Source organism: Leucoraja erinacea, chromosome 33 (assembly GCF_028641065.1).
Source record: "Leucoraja erinacea ecotype New England chromosome 33, Leri_hhj_1, whole genome shotgun sequence".
Classification (NCBI taxonomy): domain Eukaryota; kingdom Metazoa; phylum Chordata; class Chondrichthyes; order Rajiformes; family Rajidae; genus Leucoraja; species Leucoraja erinaceus.
In genome coordinates, this window is record NC_073409.1 from 7,240,470 (window position 1) to 7,264,142 (window position 23,673).

At 42.6% G+C, this 23,673-nt stretch overlaps 1 protein-coding gene across 1 annotated transcript; it reads left to right on the top strand.

Moving 5' to 3' along the window:
* The first annotated feature begins 119 nt into the window (after nucleotides 1–119).
* ubap1lb (ubiquitin associated protein 1-like b) lies at nucleotides 120–23,465 on the top strand. The gene is made up of 7 exons (XM_055661145.1): nucleotides 120–496; nucleotides 2,348–2,487; nucleotides 6,718–7,455; nucleotides 12,925–13,125; nucleotides 18,370–18,471; nucleotides 19,841–19,984; nucleotides 21,822–23,465. Exons 1-6 carry the CDS (start codon nucleotides 394–396, stop codon nucleotides 19,973–19,975), a joined length of 1,419 nt encoding a protein of 472 aa, XP_055517120.1. The 5' UTR covers nucleotides 120–393; the 3' UTR covers nucleotides 19,976–19,984; nucleotides 21,822–23,465.
* Nucleotides 23,466–23,673: the final 208 nt, after the last annotated feature.

A 23,673-nucleotide genomic window follows, 5' to 3' on the forward strand; every position in this document is an offset into this window, starting at 1 on the left:
GAGGGATGTGGTCCGAATGCGGGAAGTTGGGACTGGTGTCGATGAGGCATCTTGGCCGACAGGTCACTTCCGTGCCGTACGACTCTATTGTGTAACGGTATGCTTTCTCTAAGTATTCTTCCTGTCCCACCCCTCAAGAGAGTGCTTCATAGCTAATTAAATGCTTTTAATGTGTCATGATCTTTGGAATATCGGAAACATGCAGCCCATTTATACATGGCAATATTGTAAGGGCCTGTTTTCATGCTGTAGGACTCTATGACTGTAATTCATGAGGTAACAAAGGACTGCTTCTCTACAATTCTGCACAAGACCGCCCCACATTCAATCCACATTGTTGGTGTATCACTGAAGTGGTGATATCATTTGATTGACACATTGCCATATCTTCCAATGTTTTTAATATATTGTAATCTCATTGTTTCCTTCCTTTCAGAGTGCATTGGGAGTGTGACAACCATGAGTAGTTCAGAGAATGAGGTTGGCAGCAGCTTGGGTGAGTGATTTCCCAAAGCCATGCACACACCAAGGCAATCATGGCCTTTCCTCAAATTAAATGAATCATCCGTACCTCCAAGCTAAACATCCGTGGGGATGGGGTCTGGACGGTTGCAGCTCACAGGCAAAGTGTTGTCTCCATGGCAATCTTCGAATTAAAAGTAAGAGTGGTAACCATCTGCTCCATCCAGCATGCTTCACCAGTCTGACAAGATGGTGCAACAGCCAAAGCCTTTAATCTCATGGGACCACCAAAAGAACAGATAAAATCCAAGAAAATTATGGGGCATCACCTGGAAAATTCCCCCTTGACGCCCAGCTCATTAAAATCAGTCCTGAAGGCCATACCATTCATACCTTTTAATGAAGCACTTTGATATAAACATTGTCATGATTATGGATGATTCACGTTCATTTTCATCGGGAGGGACATAACTCTGGCAGGGGTTCATATTCAATATTGATTGCCAATCTCTGCATGGAGATGGTGTTGCATAGCCTTCTTGTGCTGTCTGCATTGCTGTTGTATGATAAAACTGCTCTATGCCTGTGGTATATCTATGGCACAAATGCTAATTACTGTTTAAAAGGAATAGGTGGCGTTTTGGGTTGAGATCCTCCTTCAGTCAACACCCAAAACATGTCTGAAGAAGGGTCTCAACCCGAAACACCGCCTGTTTCTTTTCTCCAGAGATGCTGCCTGACCCGCTGAGTTACTCTAGCATTTTGTGTCTATCTTTGGAGTAAACCAGCATCCACACTTCCTTCCTACACTACTGCTTTCTGTTTAGATGTAATGTAAATCTTTTTTTTTAATCCTTAGTTTTAGTGTTAGACCTTTGCATTTTAGTTCAGTTTCTCAGCTAAACACAATAAACTATTTCCAGAATAATCATAAGATCTCCTGTACACAACATGACCTGCCAGGAAACAACTAGCAATGAAGAAACTGAAAACTAGTAAACTATGTTAATTATCTGTAACATTGGAAGTTATTCTGGTAAAAATCCAAAGTCATTGGAAAAATATCCAATCCAAATAACCCAAATCAAAATATCCCCATGCAATGAAAACATGTCTGGTGCTCTCAACTAAAAGTTTCAGACAGTGCTTGGTTATAACCTCAATGCATATGGTAAGCATTCCCTGTGCCATTATATACATTCCTAAGTGCATTGGAGAAAATCATGCCAATTCCAGCCAACATTATCCATGTAAAAAAGCAAATGTCTATTCAGTAAGAACAGTTCGTTCCCCATTCACTAAATCAACCTCTTGCTTGACAAAGCATATTGAGATGATTGGAATGTTGTCATCAGGTAATGGTGTAAGTTTGGAGTCAAAGATCCATAGATCCCAGAAACAAGCCTTTTACACCGACTCCCAACCCTGTATCTATCTATCTTTAGTTTAGTTTAGTTTGGTTTAGTTTAGAGAAACAGCGCGGAAACAAGCCCTTTGGGCCCACCGATTCTACGCCGACCTGTGATCCCTGCACACTTACACTATCCCACACACACTAACAATCAGTACAAACAGTAGTTGCTGGGAATTTGAAACAAACACAGAAAATGCTGGAAATCTTGGCAAGTCAAACAGCATCTGTGGAGAAAGAAACAGTTGACGTGCCTAGTCTGCGGAAGGGTCAGTTGAATTATTGACGGTTTCCCGCTCCAAGATGCTGCCTGTCTTACTGAGTTTTTCTGGCAATTTTTGTTTGTGTTCTCAGAACCTTATTGGGCTGCTGTACTTCTAAACGGTGAGGGTGTGTGAGCAAAAACATTATCTGCTGATCATGTCTGCAGTGCAGCTAAACCTTTTCATTCACTGAATCTTATTGTTTTGGCAGGAACCTCAACTTATTTGGATGAAGTTCCTTTTAAAATTTCTCAGAAGTTCCAGATTGTTGCTTTGGAAGAACTCAGATGGAGCTCTGCACGATCGGTTCCCTGTGTGCCTGAAAGCACTGAGACAACGGCACACGCACAGGTAATAAGATGTCCTGGTGCATGAACTCTGAATGGCCTGTTTCCATGCTGTATGATTCTATCCATAGATGGGGCATCTTGGTCAGCATGGACTAGATGGGCCAAAGGGCCTGTCTCCATGTTGTATGACTTTATAACTAATTCTACTGAGCATTACATTATCAGGTAGCGTGCCTGCGAGGTGTGAAGTTTGTTTTAATAGAATGTTATTGCTGTTGAATAAGCTAATACCTTGTCACAGCTTCCATCCAGAACCTTTCAATGTTCAGTTCTTGTGAGAAATTCTACTGCATTGAGCCAGTTCCATTTGTCTTCTTATTGAGTTGTATAATGAATTCCAAAATCAATGGAAGCCTATATTAATTTATCAGAATGCCAAGAACTGAATTTTGTCCCAATGTATCTCCAACTGACCAACTTCGAGCATTAACTGGTCCTGGCAATTTTTACCAAAAACCATTCCTCTCACGTCCTCACTCTCACATGTCCATTATTTATTTCTACGTGCAGAAATGTAGCTGCAGTTCCCTTAATGAAATCGTAAAATATTGTGAAAATGCAGCAAATTCATTTTATAAATTTGTTAAATATTATACCTATCCAAACAGAAAAGTGATCTTTAGGTAGACAAATTTTTTTTGTCTACCTTCGATTTTTCCAGCATCTGCAGTTCTTTCTTAAACGAAGAGTGATCTTTTGTTATTTTTAGTGAAATAATACAAGAAACAAAAGTGGAAGTAATCTCTTGTCCCTTATACCTGTTCCACCATTCAATGAAGACAGGCACAAAATGCTGGAGTAGCTCAGTGGGACAAGCAGCATCTCCCGAGAAAAGGAATCGGTGATGTTTTGGGTCGAGACCCTTCTTCTGACTGAGAGTCAGGGAAAAGGGGAATGAGAGATATAGATGGTAGTCAAGACAAATGAGAGGAAGATATGCAAAAAGCAATGGTAATCAAGGGAAGATGGAGCCCACAATGGTCCATTGTTGGCTGTGGGATAGAGAGGGGAGAAGGTTTACTGCTCAGTTTGATGGGACTTAGGCAAGCGCATTAACTCCTGGCCATTTCATTGGGAGTCACATCTGGTGAATTACAAAATTTATTAAGCGATAGGAGGAAAATAAATTACTAATGTAAAAACAATCCACCCTGTGTTGGAGATCAGTGCCTGGTAGAGTTGTTTCTGCTGAACTCTTGCTGTTAATACAGTTCTTGCATGAAGTGATGAAATGTAGTTAGACTAGTGGGAAATCAATCTCCATGGATGTGACCAATACATGGATCTTGATGGCATGCAGAAAGATTCAAAGGTATGGAAGCTGAAATGTAATCTGGTTCAGAGAAAGGTTATGTATATCCATGGAGGAAATTTGAATTATGGCTATAAGATCAAAGAATGTATTTTGGCAAAAGTATAAATGATTGTCGAGTATTCACAAAAAAATGCAGTCCATATCAAGCTGCTTGATGATCAAATGCACAACTGTACCCGAACATTAAACTGTTAGTGATATAAATCATTCTGGACCTTTGTAACTTTTTGGTAAAAGCTAATTTGGCATTTTAAGCAAAAGATAGCGGGAAAATCTTACGAAAGATTAGAGTTCAGAACAAAAGAGTCTTTGATTCCCCCTGTAGAGGGAGAGACTTGGACAAAGAGCAGGGTTTGAAGTGAGGGTCGTCTCCGTCTAGTTCTGGTTCACCAGCCCCTTCACCCCCAAGTGTACCTCCATGCTATTGCAAGCGCTATTTTAAATGCACTTGTTCTTGTGAGGACTCTGGGGTTATGGATTCCCTCTTGCAAGCCATTAGATTTTTGAAAAATAATCATACGGCAGCATGGAGCCGCAGCGGTAGAGTTGCTGCCTTACAGCGCCATAGACCCGGGTTTGATCCTGACCACGGGTGCTGTCTGTATGGAGTTTGTACGTTCTCCTTGCATGAGTTTTCGCTGGGATCGCTGGTTTCCTCCCACACTCTAATACCTAATACTTTACTTGAGATGTAATTCTCAGTTCTATAATAATATCTGGTGATTCATATAAAAAATCTCCACTACAATTGACTGGGGGCAAAGGGGCTATTGTGCTCTTAGCTAAAAGCTACTTTCAATGCTTAATGGACTATTAAACTGACCTATAGACTTTCTAGTAATGAATGAATGAATTACTTAATTAATTAGTTAATTGGTTGCTTAATAAGCTTATTGGCCAAGTATGTACACATACAAGAAATTTGCCTCGGTGCTCTGCTCGCAGGTAACAACACGACATACAGTAACAATTAACAATGACGCATAAAACATTAATAATAAAAGTTGAGTTGGCCTGAATCTACTGAAGAGATGTGTTGCCAACATTTGCTGTTTGAAGCAGACCTTTCATCTGGTAGCAACTATAACATGCGATTTGGTTTTGCTTACTTCCCAATGCGTTGTGTAAATAATTCAATGCTAAATCAGCTCCAGATTTGGTAATCTTTTCAAATCATTGTTTCAAGTAACATTTTTTACATTTGTACTTTGATCCATCATTCTGAGAATTGGTTTATCATTTCATTTCTACCAAGGGAAACGGCCTTCTGAAGTTTTCCAAGTCGTAAAATAGATGAATAGGTTCATTTTGTAACTTTGGAACAAAGGAAATCCCACATTTTTAACCATTTCTTGGCTTGTTCTCTGTGTTCACCTTCTCGCCTACTTCCTCCACATTCCCTGCCCTTCCTTTACAATGGCATATGATTCAAAGCATCAATCGGTGATGCTGTACTTGTTACAGTACCTCTAAAAAGTTAAACATCATTATTTTGTTTCCCTGCAACATGACATATGCGTTGTTAACCGGCACCTTTTTGGCTAATAAAAAGTCATGATATCAGTATTTCTGTTATAGCACAAAGTTCAGAAGTATTGCCAATACTTGGTTTTCTCTCTTCCACCCAGCAACTATCAAAGGATGTATTGTCATAAAATCATAGTAAGATCATGTGATAGGAGAAAAATAAGGACATTCGGCCCATCAAGTCTACTCCGCCATTCAATCATGGCTGATCTATCTCTCCCTCCTAAACCCATTCTCATGCCTTCTCTCCATAACCGCTATGACCTCTAGTCCTAGACTCCCAGTCTTGTCTTGTATTTTATGGTCAATGGCTGAAGTTTTTAATGGCCCATTAATTATTTAATTCAGCATTAATTCAGCTCAGTGACGGCTCTTAGTAAGCTTTTTGCAGCATCTGAGTGGGGACATTTACTAATCTGACGTCTGATCCAGTATTGAACCCCTTTATAGATGATCAATGGGGTCTTTAAATAGGTTAAGAAACAATAACGTTTTTCAACCAATTCTCATTCAGCAACACAATGTAAACATGGAAGTTAATTTGAGGAAACATCATGGACAAAGCGTAAAATAACCATTTGTAAAACTGATGGAATTAAGAGAAAGGTTCAAATATTAAATTATGCTTATTTTCTAAATTCCTCACATTAACTAATTGTGAATGAATTAGATTCCACGGCTGTACAATTACATCTTAAGGGTTAGAGAGCAGTAATTATCACCAGCTCATTAAAAATCAATGTTCTCTAAATGCACCTTCCCCAATGTTTTTAGGCAGTACAGTGGGTCTCTTGTGGATATCTCCATGACTACACATTGATGCATGTATTTCAGGGTGGAGCATTTGTGTGTAGGAAGGAACTGCTGGTTTATGCTAAAGGTAGACACAAAATGCTGGAGTAACTCAAGGAGTCAGGCAGCAACTCTGGAGAAAAGGATTAGGTGACATCTGAAGAAGGGTCTCGACCCGAAACGTCACCTATTTATTTTTCTCCAGAGATGCTGCCTGACCCGCTGAGTTACTCCAGCACTTTGTGTCCTCCTTTGTAAACCATCTGCAGTTCCTTGTTTCTACAAGATAATCTCTGAATAACCATGAGGATATGACTGAGAGTGAAAATATGATAGATCATTGGACCTATCTCCAATTTAAAAAAGTTTATTTGGCTATTTGAGAAGTTGATTTAAAGTTCTGAACTATTGCCATTAGTTTCTGCAGGGCGATCCACATATTCACCATGGTACTGGCAGATGATTTGTGGTACTCAGGTGATCATGAGAAGTCTTGTGGGCAAGTTAACACTACAAGATATTTCACTTATGTTTCTGGAACAAAAATATTGATGCTTTGTCGACGATTCATGTGAAACGCTGTTTTATTTTCTACAGTACGACTTTACGCTGGAAAAGAAGGTCTTGGATTGGGTGCAAAACCGATTCCTCAAGGAAGCTCCAAGGATTGTCCCATCGTGTCCACCATTCTGGCTTGCATTTCCCGATATTGAGGGAGAAGATGAAAGAAATAATGAATTGCGTCCGGCCAAATCACAAATGGAACATTTGTTTCTCAGCACCAGGAGGTGCAGGAGTTTCAGTGTGACAGATATTAGACATGTCTGCTCGAAGGTTGTGTACAAGTCAGACTCAGAGAGCGACGATGGTTACGCAGAGGACGATGAACTCTCGTCATCCGACGAAGGCGAGAGTCAGAAGCTTCCTTCAATACCGTTTCTCCCGAACAAGTCCCATGTTCAATCACGATTCCTAGACAGGAGGCCAGCTTCGTCGCCGGATAATCCCTACAGAAGTCGGCAGAATGAGAAATGTTTTAGTACCAGCTTCACAAGACTGCCTCACATCACTGGACTGAGGCGCTCTCCGCTCTCTACCAACACTGATGGTGAGGAACCGGGTAGAAGGCACCCGTTGACTTGGTCACCAGTGTCCGCACCCAGAAAGCTGCCAACAAAACTTTCCCTTCAGCACCCGAACAACAGGAACGGCAAAAATAATTTTGGCCAATTTTTCATTGGAAGTCCACCGCTTTCCCCTGCCCAGTATCACGTGGATAGGTCACCTCTGAACAGAACAAGAACTCCAGTCAGGAAATACAACCCACCATTTCAAGTAAGCGTTATGAGCACCTTCATCACAGATACAGAGTCGCAGCAGATCCTACAGTGGGGTCTTATCAGATCCCAGCTCTTGGGTGGAGAAGCCACTACAGTACTAATGTGTGTTTCAGTAGCCAAAACGTTTTTCAAAGTCAGAACCATAATGCTTTAAATACAGAATTAGATAATGCTTATTGCTATGAATAATCCACAAATGAAATCAGGTACACAGAAATAATGTTGCAACACTGTGTCTTCCCAGGATTTTATTGATAATCAGAAAATGGCATCTTCCCACTTACCATTCTGAGTAAAATTATCCTTGCAGGAAGAACTCCTGGTGAAAAATAGTTATTTCAGGCGAATTGCCTTAATTAATTTCTCTGTGCATGCTTCAGGTTATTAGTGATGTACCAGCCTGGTTTAGGGTCACATTCATATGGGTGAGATTCTACTTGTACACCTGACTGAAATAACAGCCCACTCACTGGTTTCACAAGTTTAATGCTCGAAAATGGCCCAGAAAAATGAGTCCTTGTTTGGGGAGTCTTAGCCTCTGACCTCATCTTCTTTGATGATAGGAGCAGAGTATTTGGTTCATATGCAAGGGGTAATGCGATGAGAAAGCAGAACACTAACTTTCTACACCCTAGTGAAATGTTGAAATTGATATTATCTAACAATTGTATTAATTCTGATTTATTTATTAATCCTGTCCTCAAAGACCATTCCAGGATATATTTGGTTAATACATCATTCAGTGGCCATTGAACAGCTTCGGCATTAAAGCCAATCTTCTCCTAGAGTCATAGTCATACATCATGGAAACTGGCACTTCGGCCCAACCTGTCCACACCGACCAAGATGCCCCATCTACACTAGTCCCACCCGCCTATGTTTGGCCCATATCCTTCTAAACCTTTCCTATCTATCCATGTATCTGTCCAAATGTCTTTAAAAAGTTGTGATAGTACCTGCCTCAACTATCTCCTCTGGCAGCTCAGTCCATATACCTGTGTGAAAACTTGCCCCTCAGGTTCTTATTAAATCTTTCCCTTCTCACCTTATGTCCTCTGGTTCTTGATTCCGCTGCTCTTGGTAAAAGGCTCTGTGCATTTACCCTATGTATTCCTCCTCATGATCTTAAACACCTCTGTAAGAACACGTTTCATCCTCCTGCGCTCCAAGGAATAAAGTCCTAACTATTACAATTATGAAATAATTGCATTCTAATATTGAATGTGAATGCATTTCTCACTCACTATTTATCCTAAAGAACAATTTAATTTGTAATTCACAATTTTGCTGAGAAGATCAGCAGAGCCCTTCTCCACACTGGCGATGACGTCAATTTAATTGAACCATGTAATAGTTCAGAAAACCTCATGATCTGGCCCAACCTCACTTGTCCAGCCCTCTCCAGAATTAGTCAAAGTTAAGAATCAAGACAAGTGTATAATTGTTATCTGTACCAGCAATGAAACAATGAAATTCTTACTTGCAGCAGCTTAACTGGTCTGGTCTGTTAATGCAATTACACACAGATAAATATATAACATTCAAAAATGCAATGAATTAACAATTGGTTATATTAGGTAACCATAGTAGTGCAAATACTGAAATCCGCATTTAACAAAGATTGTGAAATGTTTTGCTATGCTTATTGGATTCTAACTTGACTTCCCAATATATGGTAGACAAAAATACTGGAGAAACTCAGCATCTATGGAGCGAAGGAAATTGGCAACGTTTCGGGTCAATACCATTCTTCCCAATATATTGTGTTTTGTCTCTCAGCCTTTCCTGACATCTCGATATTTCATTCAGTCTAGTAGAAGAACAATTGAAAGTTCTAAAACAATCCCTGTCAGTGTTGCGCTTTCAATAACCTCGCCTTTTCAACTGTATCACTGCAGCAGTCATGTTTTTCCAGTTGTTGCCGTAGCTAGATAAACAATGAGACACTGAAAATATTTGGCTCGAGTGCAGTCGGGTGAAAATCATATTCTCCTGGACAGCTTGTAAACTGTAAACTGTGTCCTACTAAATTTTTTAGCTAAATGTAAACTTTAGGTTTGCCAAATGGAACATTAAGCTCTCTTCAAAGATGTGATGGCAATCTTAGCCCTGGAAGAGCCAAAGCCAGAGTAAATACTTCCTTATGGAGCAGCAAAGAAAATAGGAGCCACATAGCCTGGGGGAACTCACTCTCCTGGTCAGCGATGAGAACATGCTGGGAGCGTAATCTCACCCATTCTCTGCGTGTGAATCGAACAGACCTAAAGGACTGCCTCAACAGGGAAAATAGTACACTTGTTTAATCTCTTCCGTTCTCAGAGCGAGTAAACCTACAATTGTTCCACGAGCATTGAACCTTTCACCTCCCCCTCATCACTGGACACTTTACTAACTCAATGTTGGAGAGATTGTTGGAGCTGTGCACTCAAGTTATCATTTGATAATGAGCAGTGCACAAAACATTGGCATTGTAGAATTAGATCTTTCAAGAGTGTCATTTTGAAATTATCTCTCTGAGCTGTTAGTCAGGGGGAGGGGTGTGTGAGAGAGAGAGAGAGAGAGAGAAAGAGAGTAAAAGAGAGAGGGAGAGGGCTAGATGTAACTCATGACAAATATATCTGAACCTTAAAAATCACAAAATTGAAATTATTAGTAATTTATGAATTATTTTAAACCACGTTCCATTCACCATCTTAATGCCACAAATTATTCTGTAATAATATTTGATGAGGTGACATTTATATAATTAATTGATAATTAAAATAATGAATTCCATTAAATCAATTTCAGAAATAATTCACATTTTAAACTGTGCAATGTTCTAATTGAATGGAACAATTGAATCCAAATTCAGACATCTTTTACTAATTGTCATTCTTAACACTTGATTCACAGTGAAAACTATTAGCAACAGCATCCCAAGATAACTGTGCTGATTGTTTTATAATCCAACAGGCAGTGGATGCTGAATAAGCAGCAGAACTGTCTCATTTCCATTTTAAATGGTGACGTTCAAGCAAGTCAACGTGGCAAGTTGCCAAACCATCTTTGACAAGTCCTGCCTATCCAAGAAGGAGACGGCGCAATAAATCGCAAAGATTGTTTGTCAAAAAAAAATGATAACACACAATCTCCAACATAAACTCCACTATAAACTGCATCAAAGGAAAGGGTAGACAAAACTGCTGGAGAAACTCAGCGGGTGCGGCAGCATCTATGGAACAAAGGAAATAGGCAACGTCCGAAGAAGGGTTTCGGCCCGAAACGTTGCCTATTTCCTTCGCTCCATAGATGCTGCTGCACCCGCTGAGTTTCTCCAGCATTTTTGTCTGCCTTCGATTTTCCAGCATCTGCAGTTCCTTCTTGAACATCAAAGCCAAGGACTGATTAGGAATAGTCAGCATGGCTTTGTGCATGGGAAGTCACACTTCACAAATTTGACGGAGTTATTTTTGAAGAAGCATTAGAGAAAATTGAAGAGGACTTGTATTCTTGTATTCTTGTATTCAAATTTTATTGTCATTGCCTCACTTTGAGACAACGAAATGAATTTCCCGTACAGCAGTATCGTTAAAAAAAATCACAAGAAAAATAATAAAAATAAATAATAAATAAATAATAAAGCATATTAAAAAATAAAATTGAAATTGAATTAAAAATTTAACAAAAGCACAAACACAAAAAGTCCACAACACAACATAACATAAATGGCACCCAGGTGAGGACGGCACCATAGTCCAGCCAGCCTCCCCTCTGTGTCCATCCGTAGTCGGGGCCTTCCAAGCACCCGCAGTCGCCGCCCCGGGTGGCCCGATGTTCAGGCCCTCACGCCGGGCTGGTGGAACGCCGACGCCGAACCTCGACGGTGAGCATCCCCCTCCTCAGCGGCCCGGACCTTCTGATCAGCCGCCTCCCGCTGCCGGAGTCTGCAGCTCCTGAGTCCACAGGCCGAGCCGGGCAGAGTCGCAGGACCCCGCGTTGTAATCAGCGCCGCCCGCGTTGGGAGCTCTGCAAACCGCAGCTCCAGGATGTCGGTGCAGCAGGTCCAGCACTCCGGGCTCCAGACGGCAACCCCCGGTAAGGCATCGCCAGCCCCGCGATGTTCCAGCGCTGTCCCGCCACTGCTGGAGCTCCAGTCGATCCCGGCAGGAAAGGCCGCGCCAATCCAGGTAGGTAGGCCGCTGTGGGGGGAGGGGGGGGGGAGGACGCGACTCGAATAATAGTCGCGTCCTCACCAGGAAGCGGCTGAAGGACGGTATCCCCCGCACCGTGCCCTCTTCCCCCACATAAAAACACAAAAAAATACACTTTTAACATAACAAAATAAACAAAAAAACAAAAAGATACTGGGCTGTAGGTGGAGGCTGCTGGCACCAGCGCCACCGGAAGTACAAGAGGACAAGGTGGTAGATGTTGTTTACGTGGACGTCAGCAAGAAGTTTGACAAGGTCCCACTTGTTGTCAGTGTGTACATGGATAGGGACATTTTTGATGGGCTATGGGCCAAAGGCCAACTAGCTCAGAAAGATAATGTGGTCAGCATTGACAAGTCTGGCCGAAGGGCATCTCGAAGTTAAACAGCACTTTTGAGTCAAAGAATGTTGAATAACTTTTTGACTTACTCACCTCAGCTGATAGGGATCAGATCTCAAGCAATCACTCCCCATCAACACTCTTTCAACTTGAGTAGACCATTCAGCCCTTCGAGCCAGTGCCACCATTCAATATGATCATGGCTGATCATCCAAAATCAGTACCCCGTTCCTGCTTTCTCCCCATAAATCCCTTGATTCCATTCGCCATGAGAACTATACGGTATCTAACTCTCCCTTGAAAGCATCCGCTGTCTTCTGTGGTGAAGAATTCCACAGATTCACAACTCTCTGGGTGAAAGGTTTTTCCACATCTCAACCCTAAATGGCCTACCCCTTATTCTTACACTGTGACCCCTGGTCCTGGACTCCCCCAACATCGGGAACATTTTTCCTGCATCTAGCCTGTCCAACCCCTTTTACATTCTATGGTGTCCTTTTGAACAGTTTTCCAAAAAGGTGAATAATGTAGGAAAGGGGTAAACATGTTCAACATTCAGCTGGCCACAGTTATCTGTTTCCCTGGAGCAATGCGGCAAGAAACAAGAATTGTAAAATTCGATGAGTTAAGCCAAACCACATGGTTAGTTTAATTTCCTTTGAGTGGAGCCCTCATTAAATTTGATAGGGTTGTAATTCTCAGCAAGAGCAGTCTGTGAGTCAGGGTACAGTGGAGGCATGGCCTGTGGATAAACACTTGGTTGTGTGGTTTGACTGAAGAGAGTGGGTCAGAAGCTGAAACAACAGACAGACACCAAATCCGTTCCAGGATGAGACAACAAACTGGATTGGAGGGAGTAGAGTGCGTGGAGCGCTAACTGATTGCCTACAACCTTTCACGTTTATCCAAGTGTGTATCTGTCCCTTCACAGCCCCGCAGTGCCAACTCCAGCCTCCCAGCTCCCCTGACAGCTCCTAGGCCTCTGAGTTCCCGCAAGCCTCTCCTGGACTCAACTGCAGACCTTCTCAGTCAGAGAGAACAAGACCTGATTCAACCGCTCCTGAGGCAGGGTTATCCCATCAGCAGAGTGATCTGGGCCATCCAGAACATTGGACAAGGCAGTACACAACAGGTGGGTGATGTGACAGTTCTGGATGTGTTTCATTTTTTTGTTTAGTTTAGAGATGCAGCGCGGAAACAGGCCCTTTGGCCCACCATCGCCGACCAGCGATCCCCGCACATTAACACTATCCAACACACTAGGGACAATTTACAATCTACAGAAGCCAATTAGCCTACAGGCCTGTGCATCTTTGGAGTATGGGAGGAAACTTTAGCAGCCGGAAAAATCCCACGCAGGTCAGGTGGAGAAAGTACAAACTCCATACAGACAGCACTCAAGGTCAGGATCGAACCCGGGTATCTAGCGCTGTGAGGCAGCAACTCTACCGTTGCACCACAGTGCCATCCATTTCGAAACGGATATGGTGAGACCTGTTTAACTGCTCACAACTCCATGTTGATATTTACTGTATCAAAACTTGATCGCTGTTTGGTTTTGCCATTCTTAATGTTTTGTTTATTGTCACGTGTACTGAGGTACAGTGAAAAGCTTTTTAATTGCATGCTATTCAGCCAGTGAAAAGGACATACATAAGTTCATTAGTGATAGGAGCAGAATTAGGCCATTCGGCCCATCAAGTCTACTTCGCCTTTTAATCATGGCTGATCTATCTCTCCCTCCTAACCCCATTCTCCTGCCTTCGTCCCATAACCCCTGACACCCATACGAATCAAAAATCTATCTATCCCTGACTTAAAAATATCCATTGACTTGGCCTCCACAGCTTTTGGTGGCAATGAGTTCCACAGATTCACCACCTTCTGACTAAATAATTTTCTTTTCATCACCTTCCTAAACGACCATCCTTTTATTCAGAGGCTACAACCCAAACTCTCCCACTAGTGGAAACATCCTCTCCACATCCACTCCATCCAGGGATTTCACCACATGATTACAATCAAACCTTCCATGATGTGCCGATATAGGACAAAGGGAATAATGTTGAGTACAAGATAAGGAGGAGGAGGAGCCCTTGCTGCCTCCTCCCCTTCCTATCTCTCCCAGCCCTCGGGCTGCTCCTCCTCCTTTTTCCTTTCTTCTACCCACCCCCACCCCCCATCCCCCATCAGTCTGAAGAAGGGTTTCGGTCCGAAAAGTTGCCTATATCCTTCGCTCCATAGATGCTGCTGCACCAGCTGAGTTTCTCCAGCATTTTTGTGTACCTTCGATTTTCCAGCATCTGCAGTTCCTTCTTAAACACAAAGTCCGATTAAAGGTAGTTCGACAGTTCAGTGGAAAGAAATAGTCTAAAATTAAAAACTGAAGCACATCCAGGCAGTCCAGGTAACTTGAACCGATTCAGAACAATAACGTCTTGACAAAGTGCATTTTGAATTTTAAACTTAAGTACTTTATGAATGTTTGCTGGCATCAAATTTAATTTGTAAATGCCAACACCGCACATTGTTTGAAGAAAAATTCCAAGAACCTTATTAAAAATGCTTTGAACTAATGGGCTCAATTTTCCCTTTAAAACAAGTCCTGTAAAAGGCATCCTGTATGTAGTCATAGTTTGATATTTGATAGAGTGGAAATATTACTGAACTTAACCAAGAAATAAACATTCAACATTCAAAGCTTTTCTTCCTTCCATGTTAGTTATTAGCATGGTTGAAGGTGAATCAGCAGCAGTTTTCTTTCTTAGAACCTGCTAAAATCTCAGTTTATTATCAACGTTTATTGAAAAAATGTTGTGGCGTAGTGGTGCAGCGGTAGAGGTACTGCCTTACAGCGCCAGAGACCCGGGTTCAATCCCGACTGTCTGTGCGGAGTTTGTATGTTTAGAGGGTATTTAGCTACAGGGCGAGGTTGGACAAACTTGGATTGTTTTCTCTGGAAGGTGGTGACTGAGGGGAGTAATTTATAAAATTATGAGAGGCAAGGATAGGGTGTACAGTTGGAACCTTGTTCCCAAATGTGGAAATGTGAGACACAAAGGCACAGCTTTAAGGTGAAAGCTGCAAAGTTGAAAGGTCGATAGACACAAAAAGCTGAGGTAACTCAGCGGGTCAGGCAGCATCCATGGAGAAAAGAAATTGATGACGTTTCGGGTCGAGACCTTTCTTCAGACCTGAAACGTCACCTATTCTTTTTCTCCAGAGATGCTGTCTGACCCGCTGAGTTACTCCAGCTTTTTTGTGTCCATCTTTGGTGTAAACCAGCATCTGCAGTTCCCTCCTCCGCAAAGTTTAAAGGAGATGAGTGAGGCAAGTGTTTAGCACAGACGGCAGTGTGTGTGTGGAGCACGCTGCCTGGTGTGATGTTGGAGGTACCGACGATAGCAACTTTGTGGAAGCTTTTTGAACACAGGTAACCCCATTGCTTTGGGGTTAAATTCTGTCACGGCATGAAAACTGAAACCATTTTGCATTAAATGTGCAAATATCCAGCTCACAATCACTTCAGCTAATCACAGTAAATCTAATGAAAGAAACTGAGCAGCAAGCATTTCTTTTGGCTCCAGCTATGTTCCTTGTACCTTCTTAATGTCCAACTTTAGAATGATTTGCAAGTAAGGAACAAGTTCTATTGATAAGCTGTTGCCACTTCCCACACTGAATGTTTTTTTTGCATCTCGCCAGATTTTAGTGAATCTTAAAGTGCTGTTAGGACATAGAACAGTACATCAGGAACAGGCCCTAACGCCCAAATATGATGCCTTGCTGAACTGATCTCATTTACCTGTATATGATGCATATCTCTATTCCCTACACTTCCACGAGCCTGTCTAAAAAACCTCTTAAATGCCAAGATCATATCTGCCTCCACCACCACCCCAGGCAATGCATTACAGGCCCCCACCACTCTGTGAGAAAAAACCTGCCCCACACATCTCCATTAAACTTTCCCCCTCTCACCTTATAGTTACGCCCTCTAGTGTTGGACACTTCCACCCTGGGGAAAAAGGTTCTGACTGTCTTCCCTATGTATGCCTCTCATAATTTTATATATACAGGTGCACAACCTTTTATCCGGTGTTCCAGAAACCGAAAAGCTCCGAAAACCGACCATTTTTTCCAGATGTCGTCTGCGCACCAAAGCTCGCGTTTGGCGCCAAACCTGACCCAAAACGACCCACGGTCAACCCAGGTCTGTACTACTGTAGCGGCTGCCTCCTCCCTGGAGACCGGGAGACGCTTAAACATCTGTAAATCATTGCTTAAATGTTAGTCAGTTAGTTTGGAGGGCTTTTATGTGAAGGGGGGTGAAGGGGTAAACTTTAATTCTTAGTCCCCTACCTGGTCGGAGAGGCGGGGAGCGGTCAATGCCTTACCGGGTCGCTGTGCAGTAAGCTCCGCAGCGCTGTGGCCGGTGGGGCCGCCGGTTGTAGCTCCGACCCCGGCATCTCTACCCCTGGCTGCGAGGCGCTCCAAATCCAGCGCGGCCCGCGGCCGGACGCCCCAGCTCCGCGAATGTCGGGAGTCGGCAGCGTCGCAGCGCTGGGAAACCAGCGGGGTGCGGGCAATGCCTTACCGGGTCGCCGTGCGGCAAGCTCCGGAGCGCTGTGGCCGCCAACACACAACATCGCGGAGCGTCGCTGGATTTGGAGCCGCGCAGCCAGGGGTAGAGTTGCCGGGGTCGGAGCTCCAACCGGCGCCGCCCGCGGCCGGACGGAGCCCCCAGCTCCGCGGCTCCAAATCCAGCGACGCTCCGCGAATGTTGGAAGAAGGCGGCCACAGCGCTCCGGAGCTTGCCGCACGGCGACCCGGTAAGGCATTGCCCGCTCCCCGCTGGTATCCCAGCGCTGCGATGCCGCCGACTCCCGACATTCTCGGAGCTGGGACGTCCGGCCGCGGGCCGCGCTGGATTTGGAGCGCCTCGCAGTCAGGGGTAGAGTTGCCGGGGTCGGAGCTACAACCGGCGCCGCCCGCGGCCGGACGGAGCCCCCAGCTCCGCGAGGTTGGGAGTCGCCGACCAGGTAGGTAGGGGACTAAGAATTAAAGTTTCCCCCTTCACCCCGACTCCACCACCACCACATAAAATCCCTCCAAACTAACTGACTAACATTTATGCAATGATTCTCCCGGTCTCCGGGGAGGAGGCAGCTGCTCCAGACTTTTCAAGCCGCCCGCGCTACCTACCTAATCTACGCTAAAAATCTTCCATTCTGAAATCCGAAAATGTCCGAAATCCGACAAGTGTCTGGTCCCAAGGCTTTCGGATAAAAGGTTGTGCACCTGTACTAAAATTATATAGAGTTTGAATTGTTTTTTTTGTTTATATTAATTTTACGAATGAGCAGAATCCTGAAGCCTTCGAAGATGTTGTGAGGTTCCGTCAGCTGTTTGTTTCTGCTGCTGGATAATATGGGGCCCACATCAGAGGTACAGGGTCTCTGCACCCAGGCTGTGATTAAACATAGGGGCCACATTGTTAGACAGTGAATCACTCAGCATCATCACATTCATTCTATTCATGATAAAATGAGTAGCTGTCAACTTGCAGTGAACTCGTATTCTGTGCAGTTGCATAAGCACTAACATTTCCCAGCTGACTCACAGAAGATGCCGTGCATTCTTATACAGTACCCAGCAATCAATCTATGGATCGATGGGCTGAATGGCTTAATTCTGCTCCTATGGCTTGTGAACTTAAGATTACATGGGAACTTGTACTTTTTAAGAATATAGTTATGATATATTACTGCAGGATTTTGATAACTCTCAAATATAAAATCTTTAATCAAGCCCCCACTGTCGTGACTACATTGCCATGTGATACTCACTCCTTATAAACCCTTCAATGTGTCATTGCATTTAATAATGAAATCAAAGCAGTCTGCAAGCTCACTGTATTTCTGAATGCAGATATATTCTACAAGCAGATGTTAATGTGCATAGGTAACGTTTGTGTGCAAATATAAATTAACCAAGAAACTGTATTTAAATTTTAATCTGAAATACTACAAGTGAAGTAATTCTCAGATAATCTGGGGGTTTTTAGTCTAAAATGAAATTAAACTAAATTATGAAATGTATTTTAATTTGAATGTTTTTAATTTCTTCCAACCATTTTCTTATAACAGTGAATGTACCAGTAGTGAACTTACATGAACTGGTTTGTGAACCGATGCTAAATGAGACTGATCCCCTGACACATTATTTAAGACTGTTCTATTGATGTCAAATGTTAATAACGTCAGTGTTCACGACTTTGTTGTGGGCTGGTTTCAGACTCGCATGAAAAGTAAGTTCAGAGGTGGTTTCTTTCTGATCCTTTCATTAATTAATTGTCCCGTGGTTTCTTTGCCAGATCCTCAAGTACCTGCGAACCCAGGATCGCCTCTGTATGGAGGGCTACAAGGGGAGACTTGTCAAAGAAGCTATGGAGATTTTTCAAAATTCTGAGGAAAAGGTTTGAGCATCCTTAATCTGCGGCGTTTTAAGGAGAATCGTTCCCTATTCTCCCCATTCTGTACCGATCATTCTGAGAATGAAGCATATCCACACATTATCATCTAGGAATGTCTGATTTCACTAGGAATAGCTTGCATTAGTCATAGAGTCATACCCTTCAGTCCAAGTCGTCCATGTTGACCAAGTTTGGTCATCTAAGCTAGTGCCTTTTCCCCATGATGTCCCATATCCCTCTTAACCTTTCCAGTACATGTCCCAATGTCTTTTAAATGTTGTTATTGTACCTACCTCAACTACTTCCTCTGGCAAAATGTGTAGGAAGGAACTGCAGATGCTGGTTTAAACCGATGATTGGCACAAAAAGCTGGAGTAACTCAGCGGGTCACGCACCTCCCTGGAGAAAAGGAATAGGTGACATTTCGGAAGGGTCTCGACCCCGAAACGTCATCTATTGCTTTTCTCCAGAGATGCCGAGTTGCTCCAGCTTTTTGTGTGTGCTTCCTCTGTCAGCTTGTTTCATATATAACCATATAACCATATAACAATTACAGGGAAAAGGCAATCTCGGCCCTACAAGTCCGTGCCGAACAACATTTTTCCCTTAGTCCCACCTGCCTGCACTCATACCATAACCCTCCATTCCCTTCTCATCCATATGCCTATCCAATTTATTTTTAAATGATACCAATGAACCTGCCTCCACCACTTCCACTGGAAGCTCATTCCACACCGCTACCACTCTCTGAGTAAAAAAGTTCCCCCTCATGTTACCCCTACTATATATATATATCCACTATCTTTAGTGTGAAAAAGTTGCCCTCCGGTTCCTAATAAATCTTTCCCCTCTCACCTTTATGCCTCTGGTACTCGATTTCCCTACCATTGGTAAAAGAGTCTGCGCATTCACCCTATCCAATCCCCTCTTGATTTGATACAACTCTATAAGATCACCCCCCAGCACTCTAAGGAATAAGGTCCTCACCTACCCAACCACTGGGTATAGGACAGGCCTTCTAGTTCATGCAACATAGTCGTAAATCCTCTCTGCACTCTTTCTAGATTAAATTATTAATTGAATGATGGAACTTTGAATTTCAAATGGAAATTACATTTAATTACAAGGTACACGGTTATGAGATCCAAGACTGTGTGAAAGTTCCAGAAACTTCTTAAAACTAAACAGCAAAATCTCTCTGCAGACCATACTGTTTTCATTTTAGATGATGAGATAAGCCCTCGGTTAATATTTGTCTAGATTCCATTGCCACATTTCCAAAGATGTCCAGAGCTGATTGTCTAGCTTGCGTTTGTTTCCTGCCAGACGTCAATAATTCCTTTATTCTTTCCTGCATTGTTTCTCCATGAAGGCAAAGGAATTCCTGACCCTCATGACGCAGTTCGATGAGATGGGCTTTCATCATGAAGATATTAAAGAAGTTCTTCTCATCCATAACAACCATCAAGAAAGAGCATTTGAGGAACTCGTGGCTCGTTCCCGGTAGACAACAAAGGTGTGGACTTCACATTTATTTGGTTTGTGTATTCCATCCACACTCGGGTGTTCTAATCCTCACCCTAACCCTGGATTTTTTAAAATGGAACATTTAAAAATCCCACTGGCCAAACTGAAATACCGACACAAATGAATTAATTTTCAATGTGTAACAATTTTGCCAGTGCTCACCTATACACAACACCTAGCAATTTGATCTCTGCCTGGCCTTTTGAACTACATAAAGCCCAGCGCAGCAAGGTGGCATAGCTGTAGAGTTGCTGCCTCACCGCGCAGACACCCAGGTTCAATCCCGATGACTACGGGTGCTGTCTGTATTGAGTTTGTACGTTCTCCCCGTGACCTGCATGGGCTTTCTCCGGGAGCTCCAGGGTCCTCCCACACTCCAAAGACGTTGAGGGTTGTAGGTTAATTGGCTTGGTCAAATTGCAATATTGTCCCTAGTCTGTGACGGATAGTGTTAATGTGCGGGGATCACTGCTCGGCACAGACTCGGCTTGTTGAGAGAAGGGCCTGTTTCCGCCTTGTATCCCTAAACTAAACTAGACTAACTGAAGAAGGGACCTGATCCCAAAGATCACCTTCTCCACCTTCTCCAGAGATGCTGCCTGACCTCCTGCACGTTGTGTAACTTTTTTGGGAACTAACATCTGCAGTTCCTTGTGTCTCCATAACGTCTAACTGAGCTGTTGTTATTACAAGAGGTTGTCCCAAAGTGTGGAGGTTGGAGTTTATCCAGGACCAGAGTCAATCGTAGGTCTGTAAAACACTGGTCAGAGCAGCCCAGAGTAAGGTGCCTGCCACCATTGTACATACAAGCCCAGGTAAAGCTGTGGGAATACCAGCTAGTGAGAACTTCCAGGGAGACAGAGACAGGCTCCTGGAGCATCTACAGTTAGTGGAAGGGCAAGTTGGTAAACTTCTGAAAACTGCTTTGGGGAAAAATAATTAGACAATCCCAAATATTTTGCTGTAATACATGGGAGTGTTTGAGTTTGGCAACTGTTGTCTATGTGAATGCTGCTGCAAAGACTCTTACAGCATTTGATTGTAGATTTTTTTATGGGCCAAGCGCAGGCAGGTGGGACTAGTGTAGATGGGACATGTTGGTCGGTGTGTGTAAATTGAGCTGAAAGGCCTGTTTCCACGCTGTAAGACTCGATGATTCTATGACTCTAATTGCTGAGCAGTCATCAACATTAAAGTTTGGGTCCAATTTAAAAAATGACGCGGATCTCCATGGTTTAATTTGGCAAGGCATTGTTACACACAGTGTTTCTGCTGGGACTGTGATTATTCTTAGAACATGGCTCGGAATTCTTATAAAGAAAATGTTTTCTTTACACTGATGTGCTTGCATTAAAACAAGAGAAAATTGATGAGATGTTAGATTAATAATCTGTCATATCAAAAAAAAGCACCTGGTTTATAACAAGTGTCCCTGTTACATTAAAAACAGTACCTTAAATCTGCTTATTAAAAACAAAATGAGTTTGGAATAAATTGTAAACTCTGTCTGAAAGAATCATGTTAATCTAGAACCTTATTAAAGACTTTGTTGAATTATACCATCTTGTTCAGCACCACAGTCTGCCACATTATAACCTGGCACTTTTTCAACACTCACTTTTCCAACACTCAATTCATAGACACAAACTGTCCACTGGATGTGAATTTCCATTTTAGTTTGCTCCATGTTCCTGCTCTCTGTCTGTTGAAAACATTGTAAGTAACTGGAGATCCTAAAGCATTCTCAGTGATTGAGGATCCACAGTGAAAAGGTTGAGAATCCAAAGATTTATAACCAGCTACATAACGATTTTTTAACTGTGCAGGAAGGAACTGCAGATGCTGGTTTACACTGAAGATAAACCAAAATGCTGGAGTAACTCAGCGGGACAGGCAGTGTCTCTGGAGAGAAGGAATGGGTGACGTTTCGGGTCCAGACCCATCTTCAGATTCCTAAATGTGTAATAACTAAATGTGACTTTGGCAACATTCCTTGTGACTCATTTTCACTTTGATGTTAGTTTTGAATTACATGCCCTTTGTAAGTCATCCTCCCATCTGAAAGGAAGTGTGGTGGTTGGGGTTTCATTCTGTTATTACTGGATGATTCTAATATTATTCATTGAACTCTCCGAGCTGTGTGTGTGAGCCAGGACTCTACTTTGACAGAAGTACTCGTTATTCCCACTCTTGGACAAACCCAAACACAAAAATAAACCATGTATTGAAATTAAATTTCAGATATTAGCACATACTTTATGGCTGATGTATTTGTGTATAATTCCCTGGAACCTATTTAAGACATTATTCCCCATTTTAGACATGAATTCATCCATTTTAATGGAAATATTAAAAGGTTGCTTATCCGTTCCTTCTGCATTAAAAAACCATAAACGCAAGTGTTAAAACATTTCACTTTGTATGTGACATGCGATCCATGCAATATACTATAAGTTTGATCATCATGTTATGGATTAATTTGTCTCTGCTGCTGTTGTGCTCATGTAAACATTAGTAACACATCAACTATAGGTACCATGTAATCCCGTGCTACCTGCTCCATGGTCAGATAGTCGGTGACTAAACCGTCTCCCCCACCTGGTTTGCCAGGTGAGGAGGGGGCTGTGGACCCCCAGAAGGACCAAAAACAAGACCTGCCAAAGGGCGGATGAGCTTCTAGCGAGTCAATGGCCATCCACACTTCAGTAGATGTTGCGATCACTGTCATACATAACATTGTAAGGAATGATGATAAAGCACACACACCAAAACCCTATACTTCCAGCGGCGGAAGTCGCAGGAACTGGAGGACAGAGATGTGTGGTGCGTCCGTCACTGTTCCCGTTGGAAACCAGCACCACTGCATCGCTAATGTTTTCAACGATGGTGAATGAATGAAAATAAATGATTATAGTCTGTTCAAAGGTGTCATTCAAAGTAAAAAAATCAATGGGACATGTGCTCTGTAGCCTTACTTTGTAAATTATTGATTAAAACATGTTAATAGAAATAAAAGTCATGCATAAAAACTCTAATCTATTGTTTGTTCATATTCTAAGTTTGATCAATTGAATATTTAACTAAATTCATTTTACGAGGTTCCTTATTTTCAGCAGACAGAATTTGTAGGAAGCAATTGCAGATGCTGGTTTACACTGAAGATAGACACAAAATGCTGGAGTAACTCAGCGGGGTCAGGCAGCACCTCTGGACAAAAGGACTAGATGACGTTTCAGTTTGAGACTGTTCCACAGACCTTTGGACAGTCTTTTGGACCTTCAGTCTGCAGAAGTGTCTCGACCTGAAATGTCACCTATTCCTTCTCTCCAGAGATGCTGCCTGGCCTGCTGAGTTACTCCAGCATTTTGAGTCTATCTTATTTTTAGCAACGTGGGATGTTGGACATAAAATGGATGTGTCCCTGGATGGAGAGTGGAGGGGTGGGTGTGAGGACGTACAGAGTGGCCAGTCTCCACATTTCAGGTCGTTACTCAGAGAATATTACTCGGATATTAATTTAGAGAATGTAAAGTTATAATCAAAGTGGCCAATCAATATATTCCAAACATCATGCTGAAACTGCAAAACCATTGCTTAGCATAAATCAGCAGCTTAGGTTTTAAATAACTGTGCACAAAAAGATATAGTGTAGAAAAGAAATTCTGCAGATGCTGGTTT

Excerpts from the sequence above, each read along its gene's own strand:
- ubap1lb (XM_055661145.1), top strand. The coding sequence starts at position 394 with ATGTTTTTAATATATTGTAATCTCATTGTTTCCTTCCTTTCAGAGTGC. Across the intron at positions 2,488-6,717 it reads AGACAACGGCACACGCACAG|TACGACTTTACGCTGGAAAA; the intron begins GTAATAAGATGT and ends TATTTTCTACAG. Across the intron at positions 13,126-18,369 it reads GACAAGGCAGTACACAACAG|ATCCTCAAGTACCTGCGAAC; the intron begins GTGGGTGATGTG and ends TTTCTTTGCCAG.